The sequence below is a fragment of the Cardiocondyla obscurior genome, linkage group LG20 (genome assembly GCF_019399895.1).
Source record: "Cardiocondyla obscurior isolate alpha-2009 linkage group LG20, Cobs3.1, whole genome shotgun sequence".
NCBI classification, from domain to species: domain Eukaryota; kingdom Metazoa; phylum Arthropoda; class Insecta; order Hymenoptera; family Formicidae; genus Cardiocondyla; species Cardiocondyla obscurior.
This window is the reverse complement of record NC_091883.1, coordinates 1,471,948-1,488,978: the sequence shown is the minus strand read 5'-3', so window position 1 is coordinate 1,488,978 and position 17,031 is coordinate 1,471,948. Positions and strand designations below refer to the sequence as shown.

At 40.4% G+C, this 17,031-nt stretch overlaps 1 protein-coding gene across 2 annotated transcripts; it reads left to right on the top strand.

Moving 5' to 3' along the window:
- Positions 1-304: 304 nt before the first annotated feature.
- LOC139110339 (organic cation/carnitine transporter 2) lies at positions 305-15,258 on the top strand. Of its 2 annotated transcripts, none has more exons than XM_070670043.1 (11): positions 305-2,035; positions 7,459-7,547; positions 8,315-8,462; positions 8,630-8,849; positions 8,948-9,054; positions 9,786-9,940; positions 10,620-10,809; positions 11,148-11,280; positions 11,501-11,813; positions 12,694-12,878; positions 13,105-15,258. In XM_070670043.1, exons 1-11 carry the CDS (start codon positions 2,004-2,006, stop codon positions 13,309-13,311), a joined length of 1,779 nt encoding a protein of 592 aa, XP_070526144.1. In that variant the 5' UTR covers positions 305-2,003; the 3' UTR covers positions 13,312-15,258. The 2 variants fall into 2 exon arrangements, with proteins under 2 accessions (XP_070526144.1, XP_070526145.1); XM_070670044.1 differs by lacking the exon at positions 305-2,035 and adding an exon at positions 2,100-5,279.
- Positions 15,259-17,031: the final 1,773 nt, after the last annotated feature.

Genomic DNA, 17,031 nt, shown 5'->3' with positions numbered 1-17,031 from the left:
TGGATCACTCGACACCGCGGAAATAAACAAACCGAATAAATTTATTTATTAAATATTAAATAAAAAATTTTTTTTTTATTAAATTCAAAGAAAAGTCCGTTTAAACGAGAAGTCCTTAAAGTACCATGCAAGATACGTACGCCCGTATTTCGTTATTAATTATTATAAAATTATTATAATATTATTTAAATGTAAAACTATTTTTTAACGTAGAAGCAAGAGTAAGTAACGAACTCTGTAATGTTTAATAATTGTTAAAATGTAGATCGGTCAAGTAAGTTATCATTTCGAGCACCCAATTTTTTAAATGAGCTATCAATCAGGTCTTATCTTGACTGTGATAAAATAATGATAAGTGATTATAAATAATACTTAGGAAATTATAGGGACAAGAATGTACAGTACGATACAGATTAGTGTTGCAAATTGGGAATTGAATGCTACTTTGGGACAGTAGTTATAATATGCATCGAGCTCCAAGTAATATTCATGTGCATACATGCTTTCGCATTAAACTTATTGATCTATTTAATTGATACTATTTGATGCATGAATTAACTTAATTGGCCGAGTGAATTGAGGTCAAACTATTTGAACGCGAACAAGTCGTAGTGTCGTGGGCAAATATGCGGAGAAAAACGTGCTTCATAAATAAAATATTAATTAGAATAGAACGAAATAAGATTGATTATTGCCGATGTCGTTGACAATTTTATTATCCACGCTCGTAATTGAAACTCGTAATTCACGTAGTAATACAAATCTCTCTGTATTAAAAAAGAAAAAAAAAGACACGTGGAGCTATTTATTAAATTAAAGTTAGATTAAAAGTCACATTTCGCAGAATAAACTTTTTATATCATATTGTTAATTAAAGTAGATGTAGACGTTACGTTAAAATTCAAGAAATCGTTGGCAAACCCCATGTCGTATAAATGTAAATGAAAAATGTATCCGTTTAATTTTAGTAGTCAAAAAAAAAAGATCATTACTTTTATGCATCTATGATTGTTTCGTGAAATTGGCTTTTTGCTGAAAGCAACTGCACCGAGTTAATGAATTGCAAATAATATTGTATTCCGCGATACGACGTGTGCTCGGCTCATCAGGAGACCGGAGTAAAAAAATTCCGTTTTGATTTTGACCACTGGCCGCGGAAATGAAAAACGCGCGCTTTCACGACCGGCCCTTCGATAACGCATTTCTAGATTAATTAAGTAGCCCCAGATTTTATTTAGATAAACGTTCCGTCGCGAATAACGAGGCTCTGCGCCGCCCGCGTGTCCCGGAATTTTAAAGCGCGTGGAAGCAGCATGATTCACCGTACGTCGCTTTCTTTGTCGTTCGACCGTCGGTTGTGGGTTAGAGTTATTTTCTGATAATTCGTCCGTCACGTGCACAGCGAGTGGCACTGAAGTACCGCGCGAACAATGAGCCTCGAACTGTCGCAAGCAGCGCACAGTCGTTCAAATAATTACAGCGAGAGTACGTTACGCCGCAGATGCGTTACGGGATCCGGTGCGTGTACCCGCCGAGAGTGCGCGATGCGTTCAGGGTCCGCGGTTAAATCCGGTGCAGACGGCGCGGCTGCATCTCGCGGTTTGTTGACCCAGCCTTTCAGATAATGAGCCAGATAAGGGCGGCGACGGGAAAAACGTTCCGCTGCCAAAGACAGACGACGTGCCAGTGCCTCAATTTCTATCATCGTCGTCGTCGTCGACGTTGTTGTCCACGTTCACCAACAGCATCCGCTGTCTCCTACCACATCAGCCCACCCCTACGGCACGACCTCTTAACGCGTTACGACGTATGATTAAACACGACCGGCGAGAAACATTTTCAAGTACTTGCACGCTTGTGATACGCGGATGTAGAACGAAGTCGCTACGAGTTCGCGACGAGGCGAAGCCTTTTTTCCTTCCTTCCATTCCCGCGCACGTGAAATTTCTTCCCGCGTGTTTCTTCTCTCGCACGCGGGTTACTAGACCGCGATCAAAGTGTTCATGTCGCGATACGGTGCCATGGGACTTGGAAGGTGAGTACCCTACGCCAGATTACTTTAGTCATCTGCATCTTTGTGAAGTTTTCATTTAGAGATTTCATTCGCGCGTGGATTTTGCGGGCGAAATATCTTTTTTTTTTTTTCTGCCACCATGTGCCTGATTATAACGAAAAATTTGTACGATGTGGATATAGATTAGATATTTAATGAACTTGATCACATCTTTTATATATTAAAGATATTAATGATTATCGCGTTGTACAGATGTTTTTTTTCTTTTTTCTGTCTTTTTTGCGCGATAAGTTAACTGTTTTCGTTGACGATAAGCTTAGCACTTTCTTCGACACTTTTACCATAATTATTATATTGGTATGAAATCATCGTTTCATGTTTAGTTGGCTGGTTCAAATTAGTCAGTCGTAGATAATTGTAACAAAGGGAATTTTATGAAAATTTTACGAGTCGTTAAAGAAAACGAAGCTAATACGTAATATTTTTATTTGTTTATATTCATATTAAATTTGAATATGTATATTTTCAAAGTAATGTGTATATGGAGAGCGAAGTGCTTCGGCCAATTTCTAAATTTAATATATATAACGTTGTAACTTTATACGGTAATACGAACGGACGCGGAACTGTGCGTTGCTGCGTAAAAATATCAAAGAGGGATACCGAACTGCGTGCGCTGAATCGTAAACGAATAAACATATCATTAAAATGAGCGGTTGCGCGCCAATTATTATGTCGAAATTCTGGCTAGCACAATTTTATAAAGTTAAAACTATTAAATAGAATTTGTCGCGTGCAAAAAAAAAATGCATCCGCGTTAATACTCGCGGGCGCGATAATGTCACATTATCATAATATAAATAGATAACAATTATGAATTTGAAATTCCGCTGTCCCCTCGCATGAGCGCGATTAAACCGGATCACATTCTTAGCGTTATGCTCTTAATATTAATAAACTTGTTTTATGCGGTGGCAATCGTCAACGTCATCGAACAAGCCGGCTAGCTTTGCGCAAAACGTAAATTGAATATTCGAACCGTGGAAAAGCAAGACATTATACGTGCCGAACCAAGTTCAGAACTGAATTGCGTGTCTTTAAGATAATGTCTAGGTCAACACGCGTGTGTATTGGCGCGTGTGAAATGTTATATAGAGTGTCGCATAAATTTGAAATATTGCCGTGTGAAAGTTTATTCGCGAAACGTTTTGAAAATCGCAAGAGACTTTATCGCGAGTTATACGAGTTTTATTGTAATAAGTCACGTAATATAATTCTTTTCGTAGCTTAGTACGTGACACCTTCTTCGTGTTTGGTATTCGCGTTTTGTATCGCCTCTTTATTAAACCCATCACGTATGTTTCGCGGTTCATTGTCACGATACGTACATCTATAGCGATCAAGGTTCGGTAACCAGTTCAAGTATCGCATGATGAACGCCGACTTGGACCCGAGGTCAACACTTGAAACTTTATTTCATTCGGCTCCCGTCGTATTTTCATTACCGATGCGTATATCGCAGCCGCTTTTTCACGTACGGGTGAAACAAAATTCGTATTTGTAAATTAATTCCATTGTTCCTTCATATATACCGGACGAAATATATGAAAACGCAATTTATGTGACGAGGAGAGTTTACGTAATCTAATTCTTTTGCATTTTATCATTTCATGACTCGCGACTAATTCTCGTTGTGTAATCTTGTTAGTCATAATAACGAAATAATAAATCAGTAATATTGACATTAATAACGAACGTTGTGCGACAAAATTTTGTACTTGCCGGCGCGGCGATAAGTAGCGATCTCATTGAAAAGAAAAGAAGACGGTGTAAATTAAATATAAAGATATGTAAATAAATTTTTCTTTTTTAATGTCGCCGATTAATTATCTAATTAAGCGTGCATATAAGGTGCAACGTACTACGTATAACAAGTCTTTTCTTTTTTTTTAATTGCTCTTATTTATATTTTTATATGTTCTGCAAGTGTTCGTACGTATGCGGCACGGCGCGATTATAATATTCCTAATGACGTTTATATAAAATGCAGCACAATATGATATAAATCTTCCTGCAAAATAATGACATCGACGTGTCACGTATCTTTAGACTTAAATATCGATTAAGTAATTAAAGATTGGATCGTATTAAATCATCAATCAAATAATGAACAGTAAGGTTACGGAATCTTTTATAAAAATCTATCACAAACGTATAAAATATCAGTTGGATTTCACAATCAAATATACATTGTGATAAAATAATAATATCGTGGTAAGATATGAGTGAGATAAATTTTTTGTTGACCCAAACTGTTTTGCTCCTTTTATGCTTCAATGCTTTTATCATATCTGTCAAAAAAAAAAAAACTTTTACTCGATCAGAAAGAAACGAGTGAAAAATACGTAAAAATATAACTCGTACGGCATCTCCCGATCGTTAAAATAATGTTGAAAACTACGACAAACGTTCGCGAGCCAACTGCAAAAAGTTCATAAAAACTCGTGAATGATTACAGATTATATTTATTTTAACTCCGATTTGGTCTGTATTCGCTTTCACACGATATAGCAATTGCAGATTGTACGCGAAAAAGGCGACGCAGACCGGAACCGGCTAGTTGAAACCAGTTACACACCCGATATTTCTTCAGAACCTTTCGATGCACTAGATAATACTGAAAATATCCTTTCTATAAAAATCGTACTGTTCGATCAAATTCGTATTTCATTAACGAGTATTTAACAATTCGCTCCCTTTTTATCTTCGCTTTTTATTTACGATTTTATTTTCGCCGCACAAAAGATTATGTAAAATAAAATTACCATATTTTTCTGAGATAATAATTCGCGGATGACGCAAGTTGGTATCTTTGTAGTGGTGCAATTATGTAATATTAATATTAAATACTCTGTACGACATCCTGCGGTCAAATCGCCAAATAATCTGTAACCTTGGGTAACGCTATCTTCCGAAGATCTTCGTAAGGAATCTCCCAAACATTTTCACCGCAAGATCGAAATTGCTCGTTCGATCGGAAATACGTAACGTTAATAATCTCCACGCTCGTTTCTTTTAAACTTTAAAGTGAACTCCCCCATTCCCTTATTCCCCCACCGATTGTTTAGTCTCCCACTCGTCTAAACATTATGTGGTCACTACCGCGGAATGCATTTACCTTCAAAGACGTGGACAGTACTTGTCTCTGCAAGACGGAAGACAGGTACGTGTGCGGCGAGGTCCAGTGGTGGCAGTGACGGAGGCGGTAATTTATTAATTCGCTTATCGGCGATCGTCCACGCGGATAGAACAAAAAGTGTACCAGGCTGGTGTTTCGCGCGCGCAGAGACGGGTTTTACGACGTTCAGAAGGCCGAACTACCGTACCCGTGACGGATGTCGAGCTCGAGCGTTCCGTTTTAAAGTAATAGAATATGTAGATACAGTCCGGACAAGGATACGCGTACGGAAGGCATTCTACGGCTTTTGGACCGCGATAAAAGGGATCGTAAACGTCGCCTCCGTAAGTTCCTCCGCGAAGCGCGAGTGCACGTGATACGCGAGGGGGAAAAAAAAAGAAAAACGATCTAGTGTAATTTGCCGATAATTGTTATCGTTATCGCTCGCGGAACAAAGTATTTCACGGGTCGTTATATTATTAGTGCTTCTGTGATAACTACACGGCGTATGTAGAAGAATCGAGCTTCGAAAGCATGAAAATTAGAGAAGACTCAAAATACAAAATGTATTGTTTAACGTTGCATTTAGAGTCCATGCAAAATTGTACGAGAGCTCGACTGTTGCACGAAATATCCTCCGTTCGCAAATTTAAACAGAAACAAAAAAAAAATAAAAAAAAGTTACGAAAGTTCGTCGTTCTTATTACCTCGTTCAAGCGCGTTCTAAAGGCAACGTTAAACCTCCTCGACGCCCTCCGAGATCAACTTCGACCATTTGATTCATCTCGCGCGAATGGTAATCGGAATATCAAGCCACGCTCCATTAATCTATTAACATTGTCTAGTTGCTCGTAAACCTCGTTTTCGCGAAAACAATGGCCGTCGGCGCGTAAATCGCGAGAATGGATAAACTTCGCTGAAGATTTTCGAGGCAGCGACGTGCGCGTTTAATGCGATATCAGGACGGCCATAAAGCTGAATACGCGCCGGCAGTCACTTCCCTTTGCGCATTTCACTGCCCGACGTGGTTTAAACTCATATCTCGTGGCGCAATGAGATAAACTGGTACAATTGTTTCGTGCGCAGCGATTTGGCACAATTGGAAGATTACTTTATCTGGTTCGACGTCCCGATTTTCTTTTCGGCCACCCTCTTCCGGGCACGACGGTTTCCCGGCTTCCGGTACCGCTGGGAAATCAATAACCCCACGTGCTCCGCGTAGAAGTTAAACGCGCACTTGCGAGAGGTCAGCACGCAGCTTTCGAAAAGGGAATTTTTTTTTCTACCCCTCCTTCCTCCACCCTCCAGGCACTTTTTATTTAAAAAAAACATTTTACAATTATCCGTTCATTAAACAGTATATTTTGTATTATTTTCGCAGAAAAAACGGGCGGCTCTGCGAAAGCGGAGAGTCGGATGAGTGAGAATCGCTCCTCTCTACGGATTTCCGCATTAAAACGCACGCTTAAATTACCTGACAGCAGAAATCTCTGTAAAACAGATTTATTGTGCATTCAGTGTTTGCGAAGATGCCTTTTTTTTTTTTTTTTTTTTTTTTTTCACGATAACGCTCTCCGCGGTAATCGTTTGCGTACACACACATAAACGCACACAATGCGTTCGCGCCGTTCTCGCAAATTGAAAAGCCGAGAACGAACCAGCGAGAGGTACTCCGTACAAAGCGATTGTCCGATCCGTGTTTTATCATTTCGTGCTGTCGTATCGCCGCACGCGGTGAGAACACAGAGTGCTTCTCATCGCGCGCGGCCAGCTTTACGCTTCCTTTTTCGGTTCCTCAATAATTATTACGCTCTGATAATTCTGTTTCTAATGCATCGCACTTTTTGCATTTATTTGCCGCTGGCTCGCTAACTCCCCAGCACCTGCAACATCGTCGTTATATGCATGCGTTGTTTATATACCACCGGGATAGCTCCGGCTGCTCGGTGGAGAAAAGTCGTTTCCGAGGGCAGTTTCTCTCTCTCGCGCCCTCCAACGCCACTCTTTTTTCTCTATTTTTCTCTCTCTTTCTTTCTTTTCCGGCGCTTTTTATGGGGAAAAGCTTTCTGTAGCCGCCTTCGCGCGGCGAACTGATCCCGTTTCTTTATGTAATGCCCGCCCAAGTCCGACGCGCGCGCGACTGGCATCATTTTTCATTCGCGATGTTCCCAGGAAACTTGAAACATAAAGCGCCAGGTTGAAGTTTCGATCGGCCGCCGCGGCGGCGATTCCCGGCAAATGGTATAAATTCCAAATATGATTGCAGCTTACGGGACGTAAAAGACGACAGTATGCGGCTGTGCTGCTCGAAGAAGGACGAGGCTGACCCGTTACGGTCGTCGGGTCTTGAAAATGGTACGAATGATACTTGCACGTTGACGTAATCATAAAATGGAAATGCTAAAGTGTGATCTCTACTGTCGGACTATCGGACGAATAATCCTGGACTGAGAAGAATTTCGCGCGATAAAAATATCCCGCAATAAGACACGTGCGAGAAGTATTAAGTATTAAATTTCTCGCGAGTTCTGACTTGACGCAGAAAAAAAAAAAAAAAAAAAAAAAAAAGAAGAAGAAGAGAGAAAAAAAATGGAAAATCTCTTACATTCAATATCTGAATTTCGACAGGATTTACACGAATTAGCGATAAATGTTGCCTGGTACTCTAACTTGCGTAACACAGGCAAATTGTACGAAGTCTTATATACACAGCCACTCGTTTGAAGAGACGATTAAGGTGGGCTTATATTTCCAGCCGGATTATTCTTCCAGTTAGCGTTGTTTAAGTATCACTGCTTAACAGTGGTATTAAATTACTATGTATACACGTATACACACGTACATTGGACGCCAGCTTGTTAAAGAGATGTCGGAGATTACGCTGTAATTGTGCGTAGACTACACATATCCGATTATTCGCAATGCTGCATAACTCGCTATTTCCTAGATGTCACATAATCACCTACATCGCATATAACAATTAACTCGTTTAATGTTATAAAATAATTCGGTTAACGCAAGACGACGCGTGATTTATTAATTAATTAATTTTTTTCTTTACGTAATTTTATAATCGAAGATCAAGCGCGTCCTGCAACCGGAATAATAATTTATTTTCGCAGGAGCTGCGAAAGAGTCATCAGCGGGGAACGACATAGAAAAATTTGGACTCTATCAGATAATGATGTTCACGTGTATTAGCATTCCACTGATGCTCATGGCGGGATTTTCGTTGTCTTATATATTTACCGCGGGCGAGGTTAAATACAGGTACGTGCTTCTGCATCTTTGCTAATTGTTCAAGCTGTCACCTATGCGCACGTAATCGCTATACATAATTCAAACGTACAACGCGGCATTGAGAGTCGACGCCGCGCGCGGAAAAAAAAAAGTTCAGGACGAAAAGGAATAACCGATCCGTTTGTACGAATTTCAAGGTGTTTAGTGCCGGAATGCGAGAACGCGGGGAACACGACGTTCGATCCGTCGTGGATCAACGCTTCCGCGCCGAAAGTCAACGGAATCATCTCCAGCTGCAAGCGTTACGAGGTGCGAGCTGATCACCCGGGCGCATGTACGGAAGCGTCGTTCACCAACGTTACACGCGACTGCGACTCTTGGGTTTACGATCCGGACGAGCGTACGATACTCAACGAGGTAACGTAGCCCCGCGGCAATCAGCGCACATTTTTCCACGGTCGAGATTTTTACGGCCGAGATTTTTAATTTTCGTCTTCTCTATTCTGCGACGGCAGTGGGAATTTACCTGCGACGCTAATCGATGGAAGCTCACGCTGGTCGGCACGATACAGAACATCGGTCAGTTCGTCGGTTTGATGTTCGCCGGGTACATATCTGACAGGTGAGAGATCAGCGCAATATCCCTGGGGCTTTAATTAATTAACTTCGCACAAAATATTTCCACAACGTTCGTCGCGGAAAACAGCGGCTGGGCGCCGTCGTGCTTTCATTTCATTCACATCTTCACATAAAGGAGAAAATGTAATTTTAATTTTGATTACACCGCGTGATAAACCGGCTAATTAAATAATTAATTGTTGTAGTACGTTTAGGATTATGTTTCGGTTAATTAGTTCGCCGCGCGGTGTAACATGAGAAAAATGATACCCGTGAATGGTAAATTTAAGACGTTACATTTTTCAGAACTATTATTTCTCTCGCAAACTATTTTCCTTCGTAACGATAAATCTATATATATAAAATTATAAATATTTATTAGAGATATTTTTACATCTTCTACTTCGCGGGAACTGTAAATACGCTCGTACGGATAATTCAACGTATTGTATTTCTGTCGTTGCGCGTTTCCTCGCACGCATAAATAAATCACAATCGATCCCCGAGATTAAAATTCTTAGCCGAGAGCACGTTACATACGTGTAATTCTACGTAATGCGAGATAATAGGGATGATCCGTAACAACGTTTCTGTAACTGGTCGATTTTCACGGATTCCCGATAAGAAAGCGCGGCGTATCGCCGGCGAGGAATTTCGCATTGCGGCACGGTAGAAATGCGCTTTGTCGGGAACAAACGGGAGGCGCACATCCACGTTCAATTCTTTTATTTTCAGGTACGGGAGACGAATCTTTTTGACGCTGACGACGTCTCTGTCTGGAGTCAGTGGCTTGATACATTCCTTTTCCGTGAATTATTGGATGTTTCTCGCATTCGAATTCCTCGATGCCACCATCGCGGCTGGAATTTACAGCGCGGGATTTATTTTAGGTGCGTTAATAACGGGACAATAAATATGTTCGCGGCGCGGGTGGGGAAGGGTGGGGTAAAAAATATGCGACGCCTGCGAGCGTTATGTTCCTACCCCTATTACGAGTGTTTGCGGGCGGCGGAGCGAATTCTCGATGCGACGCTCTTTACTCGCGTTTGGAATGCAAATTACGCGACACGCGTAACGTAGACATTTTCGAGTTATTTATTCCGGATTTACCACGTGTTTATTTAATCGTTTATTAAAATTACAGCCCGAGCTTTATGCGGCACGCATTTAGATTTCTATGAAAATACGTTCTCCGCGAAAACAAAACGTTCCCGGAAAATGTAAAACTGACGAGCCACGCGAAAGATAATAAGCTTTCCCTTGAAAATTTTTTCGAGATCACACTTGCAGAAAATGAACAGAGAAAAAATGTTGCGCGCAACGTGCGGCTCGCGAAACGATGAAAGTCGACAAATGCGCTTTTTTGTTTAAATATTTTTTTCACTGATGGCTGACCTTTGTCCGAGGCATTATCGGTGACGTCTTTTATTAAAATCTAATCAATCGATAAATTAATTAAATTTATCGTGGACGATCTGGAGAGATTTAGCATTGCGCTGCTTTTCAATATGATTTACGCGCGATAACGACGTTTGCGATATAATAATTTACATATTTGTTCCCTATCAGGAATGGAGACAGTGGGAGTGAAAAACAGAGTCTTCGGAAGCACTATTATCTGCTGCATGTTTGCCGTGGGCGAAATTTTGCTGGGATTGATCGCGAGCTGGCTAAGATCTTGGCGAACACTTCTTAGGGTAGTGTACGGACCGGCATTGCTAGCTATTTTCTTGCCTCTGTTCGTTCCAGAGTCAGTTAGGTAATCTTTGCAACCTTAATGAACAATCGCTTACCGCTGAGACATCACTTTTGATCGATCAGCGAGATTTTAAATCGAACGTTACTGCAATTTATTGGATTTACGTGAGCGGTTGATTTTTCTCGGATATTTATTGCGAATTTAATTGACAGTAATTAATTGCATTAAAAAAAAAAAAAATTGAAAGATTATAATTATTTATTGCTTTAACGTAACTATTTTTAGTAAACGAAGAAATGTAATTTATTAAATAATTTTTTATATGCGATAGAATTTTTTATCAATTCAACGAACGTTCTTTTTATCTGCGAATTAATTGTACAATGCGTGATTTCAAGGTGGCTATTGTCAAAGGGCAAACACGACGAAGTGGAGAAAATATACCGTAAAATGGCTCGAATGAATGGTTTGCAGGTAACGGATGAGGCCATCAATAAGTTCAAGGAGTTAAACGTATCCGACGACGAAACGGTACGCTATCTTCTATCCCTTTTTTTTTCCTCTTTTTTTTATCTTATCTTTTATATAGATAGAGATTTCATTGTTACCCAATTGTTGCCGCTTTTCCACGGCGCTGATTGATTTTCTCTTATAGCGTGACATAAAAAAAAAGAAGTAGTTCCTCTGTAAATTTATCTGTTGAAGTCTACGTTACGCTTACTGTTCGTAATCGATTGATTCGATCTTTCAGAAAAGCGAGCTAGTGATCTCGGACGAAAGGAAACCGATCGTGCAGGTTTTACATAGTTCAGTGATACTCATTCGACTGTTGGTCTGCTCGTTTTGCTGGCTCACGAACACGTTCGTTTATTACGGACTGTCGTTGAATTCCGTCGCGTTCGCCGGGGATAAGTACATCAATTTCATGCTCGTCGCGGCGGTCGAGATACCGGCGTATTGCCTCGCCTGGGTGCTGACCGATCACATTGGCCGTAAACCAACGCTCTCCGGCGCGTTCCTGCTGAGCGGAGCGTTCTGCCTCGCCATCGAGTTCGTACCAGCAGGTAAAGAGATAAGAGAAAAAAGAGGGAGAGAGAGAAAATTTCTCAGACAGCAGGGCTCCTAGTTTCGCGGGGCGCTTGTGAAAAGCCGTTAGAATCGAATTTGCGCTAAAGAAACTTTCGAGAGAATTTCGGGATATTTTTCGAAACATTAATGCCGCCGACATGTACCGCGCTACCGTGTCTTCCCTTCATCATCGAGCTATTTAAATGCTTATCCCATTCATTCTCGAGCGAAAGAGGGGTAGACGTAACATGTCGGAAAAAGTAAAGGGAGAAAAAAAGAAGAAGAAAAAAAAAGAAAAAAGACTTTGGTACAATGCTGTTTCGCTCATGCTCATTAATGCTACGTGCTCTCATGAATAAATATACAAACGAGCTGTATATAAATGCGTATAACCAGGTTTCTTCCCCGACAAATTTCATTGGTACTTTTATCACGCTTGTGGCTTTTCCCGATCGCTCCGAATCGCAACTTTTATGCCGACGCGAGGGAACGGAGGCGCCGCCCGCGCGTTTGGAATTATTACAAGCGTTGTTTTCTTTCTGGTCGATTTCTCCTCCGGTCGAGCTACGACCCGCGTATTTGCACGCGTCCCTCGTTGAAATTGCCAAGTTTAATCACAGGCATTTGCGCGCGCGCACGAATATGAGTTATAATCGCGCGAAAATATAATATAAGCTGTAAATGTGTGATACGCCGCGTTGCATATTACGTGTGTAATCCGGATCCGGGGGCAAAAAGCGCGTTGAGACGACGGCGGTACGTGCCGGCGTCGTTCGGCTTAGTCGCGGCCGTGTTGTTCGCGTAATTATGTCGGTTATAATGGGCCGCTATGCCACGGCGCCGCGATCCCGGTGATTTATCGCCGCTCTGTTCCAGGAGCCTGGAGTTACGGGCCTTTACTTTTATATATGGCCGGAAAGCTGTGTATCACCGTAGCGTTCGCCACCGTCTATGTCTACACGGCGGAGCTGTTCCCGACGACGCTCAGGCATTCCCTGCTCGGGATTTGCAGCATGACTGGCCGTATCGGGTCAATCTTATCGCCGCAAACGCCTCTTCTGGTGAGTCAACAGACGCGCGTTACAACAAACAGATGCTCTCTCGACATCGTGTATTCTCAATTGCCCCTCGATAATGTTGCGCCCCTCGATAATGTTACAAGTGTCTTTCGGATCGGTTAAACGATCGGAATTTCTCCGTAATCCCGAACTAAACTCGACGTCTCTTTTTGCTAACGAGAACTTTTTTTTTTTTTCCTAATTACACGTGTCCTCGTTTACGTTTCAGGCGCACTTGATGCCTTCGCTGCCGCTTATCCTGTTCGGATCCATAGGAATGATTGCGGGCGTCCTATCGCTAATTTTCCCGGAAACTTTAGGAACGAAACTCCCGGACACCGTATGGGACGCGGAGAATATTGGCAAGTCAAATGGAACTCGCAAAACTCTAGATCTTAACGCCATGTCGGAGAGAGAGAACGGAGTGCAACGTTAAATCTTACTTCTCGTTTTATTTTAATTTTTTTTTTTTTTCTTTTTTCCGTGGCGAAAGAACGATGGGATTTGTTAAAAGTTTAATAACGGCTGTGGTCCCGAGATGCACCCGGTCGCACCGAATCGAGATAAGAGGGTGGGTCCTTACGAGGCTCGGCCAAAATAACAGGGCGCACAATTGATGGGGGAGAAAGAGAATTGCGAAATCTCGCCGTGCTCGTCGCAACACGACGCACGCTCGCTGATTTTATCTGTGGGCGATTTGAATAAGCACGGCATATTCCTCCCCGTAACTGTTTACCCTTCGCTGCCACCGTTACACCCGCCGTCATTTGTCTTACTCCTCGCGTTTATCCGCGCGCGCGGGCGCGCGGAAGGGAGGGATTATAATATCTTCCGGGTAAAGTCCGGGTGTTCCCACGGTATTTCGAAATCTTCCGAAATCTCCTCGACGTGCATGCGTCTGCAATTCGCGAGGTGTTAAGTGGACATAGGTCGAATTTCTACCTGATTGTATATAATATTTTTTTTTTTTTTTACGCATTATCTTTCGCTATGTAAATCGCAATACTCGCGTGGTGTTGAAAATGGACAGAGGAAAAATGTAATGACGTAAGCTCGCTCGCTGATAACACGAGATTCGCCGAAAATTTCGTATTTAACATTTACTTCCCGCGAAAGATTTTTTGTGTTATTTTTATTTCTAACGCATTCACGACGTTGCAAAACAATTGTCACGATTAACGCAACCCTTTTTTTCCTTCCTTCTTTCCTTTTACTGACAATTAATGTTTATCTGTTAGAAGGTATGCCGAAAGTTTTTCATTTTATTCAGTATCAAGTTTAACGTAGTTTAAAATTCGTAGTTTGGTTTAATTAACGAGTTTGTGTCATATATTAATTCTCAAATTGTTGTTCTTCTGTTTTGAGAAGATAAATAAGCTTGAATAATTATGTTTTCGTTAAAGTATAATTAAATGTAAATTTTAACGTTGGTCGTTCCATAACAAGGGTATTTTGTGAGACTAAAATTTGCGGCGCGTTATTTTTCGTTCAAAATTATTGTGTTTTCTAATATAAAAAATTTTGCAGCGTGCCACTCATCGAAGTTTGAAATCCGACCAAGTTCAAAAGAAAGTCCGTTTCACCAAAATATTAATAAAAAAAAAAAGAAAAAAAACTATTAATATATAATTATCAGACGATCATCATAATAATCATTATCACGCGCAAAATCAAATTACATTATATTTATTTATCAATTGTACCAAATCTATTTATTGTTGGATTACATGTGTATGCATATATTTAACAATACTTCAAACAATCTCATATTTTTAATTTGAATGATACTGCAGCAGAAAAAAAATACCGTTCTCTTTCTTTTTTTTCCCGACCTACATTCTTGCATTTAACTAAACATTTTGTAATATAGAATTAATTAGCGAACTCACTGATTTGTTGTGGTAATTTAATTTTAATTATATTCCTGACGAGGTATGCGCGTGTGTTACGTGTACTTTATTAATTTTTAGTTTTAATATGATTTCTTATATGCATGTGTGTGGCGCGTGTGTGTGAAAGCTACGGAGTGTTTCATAAGAATGCAAAAAGTATTACAAGCCATAGTAGAAGTTTCTTCGTGAAAAGAACTTCTTTTTTCTTCTTCTTCTTTTTTTTTTTTTTAATTTTTTTTACATTAAATGGAATTAATTCCATTCATTTTTTACACATTCCACGTTAGATACACTGTATTGCGAAGTATTAAATATTAATAAGTATTACGAGTTTTAAAAAAGCCCGCTAATTGCGTGATTTTTAATATAACTGTGAGAAATAATGTATTATAATTAATCGTTAGTTTGATTAGAGAAGGTAATTATTTTATTAATTTACGTAATATACGTGTAAATATTAAAAACAAATATGAACTATTCTTTATATGAAATTATAGCATTTTTATTTCCTTCCTATTACTCTTTAATCTCGGATAAGAGAAAATAATCGGTTTAATAATTAGATACTCAAATTCGAGCGTCAATAATTTGTACATAGAAACAGACGGTGTAATCATCTATTATACATGTAATATTACAGTTCTCATATCACAGATACGTGTTTCAAGTCTGTTCGAGCAACGATATTAGCGGTTAAATTTGCTTAGCTCGTCACAATTACTGAAGATCATATTAGATCCAATCGATTCGCTTTGCATTCCACTGGCTTGAGAAATCAGCTGTGTTTACGATCTACCGGCCCACAGTGCCGAGGTTCCTCGATGCAGCCGGTGCTCTATAAATCCCCGAGATCCGCGTATGTGTGTCGGACAGATCTTTAGCGCTACGTATCGTGCACGTGCACTTATGTACAACCCTTATCCTAGATTAACTAACCACCCCCTCAGCCTAGTTCCGATCCGTCCCGCGTATGTATATTATATACCTACTTCACCAAATACACGATGCTTCTCGTTTCGCCGTATACGAAAAGAGCATCCCGTCCATCATGGAAATATGACAATTCTAATAACGCCGCGGTGATATGCAAGAAAGGAAGAAGATAAAAAATAAAAAAAAAATATCGATAATTGAACGCTTACCGCTTGCAGCAGCGATATTTTACTGTAAACCGACAAGAGCAAAGTCCCTGTCGGTAGTCGACGTTATTAGCAAACTTCCGTCGCCTTTGCATCTTCATGCATTTTCATCGTTAAACATTTGCATTTGACCGAGATAATCGCGCCGCTCTTAATTTATGAATGAAAGTCGTGTAAGTGTAATCAATGCCTATTTTGAAGGCGGAAATTGAGAATCTCATCTTCTGATATGTCACCTCCTCCGTGGAAGCGATCCTCCCGCGCGACAAAAGGCATTTTAGATAACGTCTCGTCGGCGCTTTAATTTTCTTACAATCAGATTCGAGATAGGAGACATTCCGCGTTATTTGCAAAGGGCAAAGGATAAGTGGGCGCGTCTATACGAGCGTGCATTAACACGCGTAACCGAAATGGAAACAATTTTGTAGTTCGCGCGTCGCGTTCACTTTTTTTTTATATATTTTTTTTATTTTTGTATTTTTTTTTTTTTTTAAATCGAGAGAGATCTCACGAGTGCGCATTGTTACGTTGTTAATATCAGGCGACCAGCTGGTGGAAAAGCGCAATTTTTGTTCAGCGGGTAGCCGCGTTTAATGGAAACGGTACGAAATTTTTTTTTTTTTTTTTTCCACCGAAACCTTTAACGACAAACAATTGCACCGTCACCTGTCAAACACATGCCACGCACTGCAAGTGCGAACGATCGAACCGATATTACGTAAGAGTTATATCGCATTAACAAAAGGGATTTGCCGCGCAACGCATTGTTCCATTAACGTTATCGAAATTTTAGTGGAATAATATAAAGCTCCTTACGGAACATTTTACAAAATACAACTCACATTATGTCTCTGTCTTTCTCTCTCTCTGTCTCTCTTTCTTTCCCTCTTCATCTCTTTAATTAAAATAAATTTAATACTTAATTTACTTTAGCGATAAAGAATTAATCAGAGCGTTCGGATCGCTGTTCGCATTTCCACGTGTTACGAGGACGGCCGCGAAAGGGTTTAAAGCCGACGTAAATGAAAATAAAAAAGAGGACCGAACATCCTGTTCGGTAACATAACCGACATGTTGTATTAAAGTGCTACGTAGACAAAACAGTGCTGCAGTTTTTCTTCAGCC

Bases quoted from the DNA above. Each gene is read 5' to 3' on its own strand.
- LOC139110339 (XM_070670043.1), top strand. From the start codon at position 2,004: ATGTCGCGATACGGTGCCATGGGACTTGGAAG. The intron at 7,548-8,314 runs GTACGAATGATA...TTATTTTCGCAG, and splicing joins GTCGTCGGGTCTTGAAAATG to GAGCTGCGAAAGAGTCATCA. The intron at 11,814-12,693 runs GTAAAGAGATAA...GCTCTGTTCCAG, and splicing joins CATCGAGTTCGTACCAGCAG to GAGCCTGGAGTTACGGGCCT.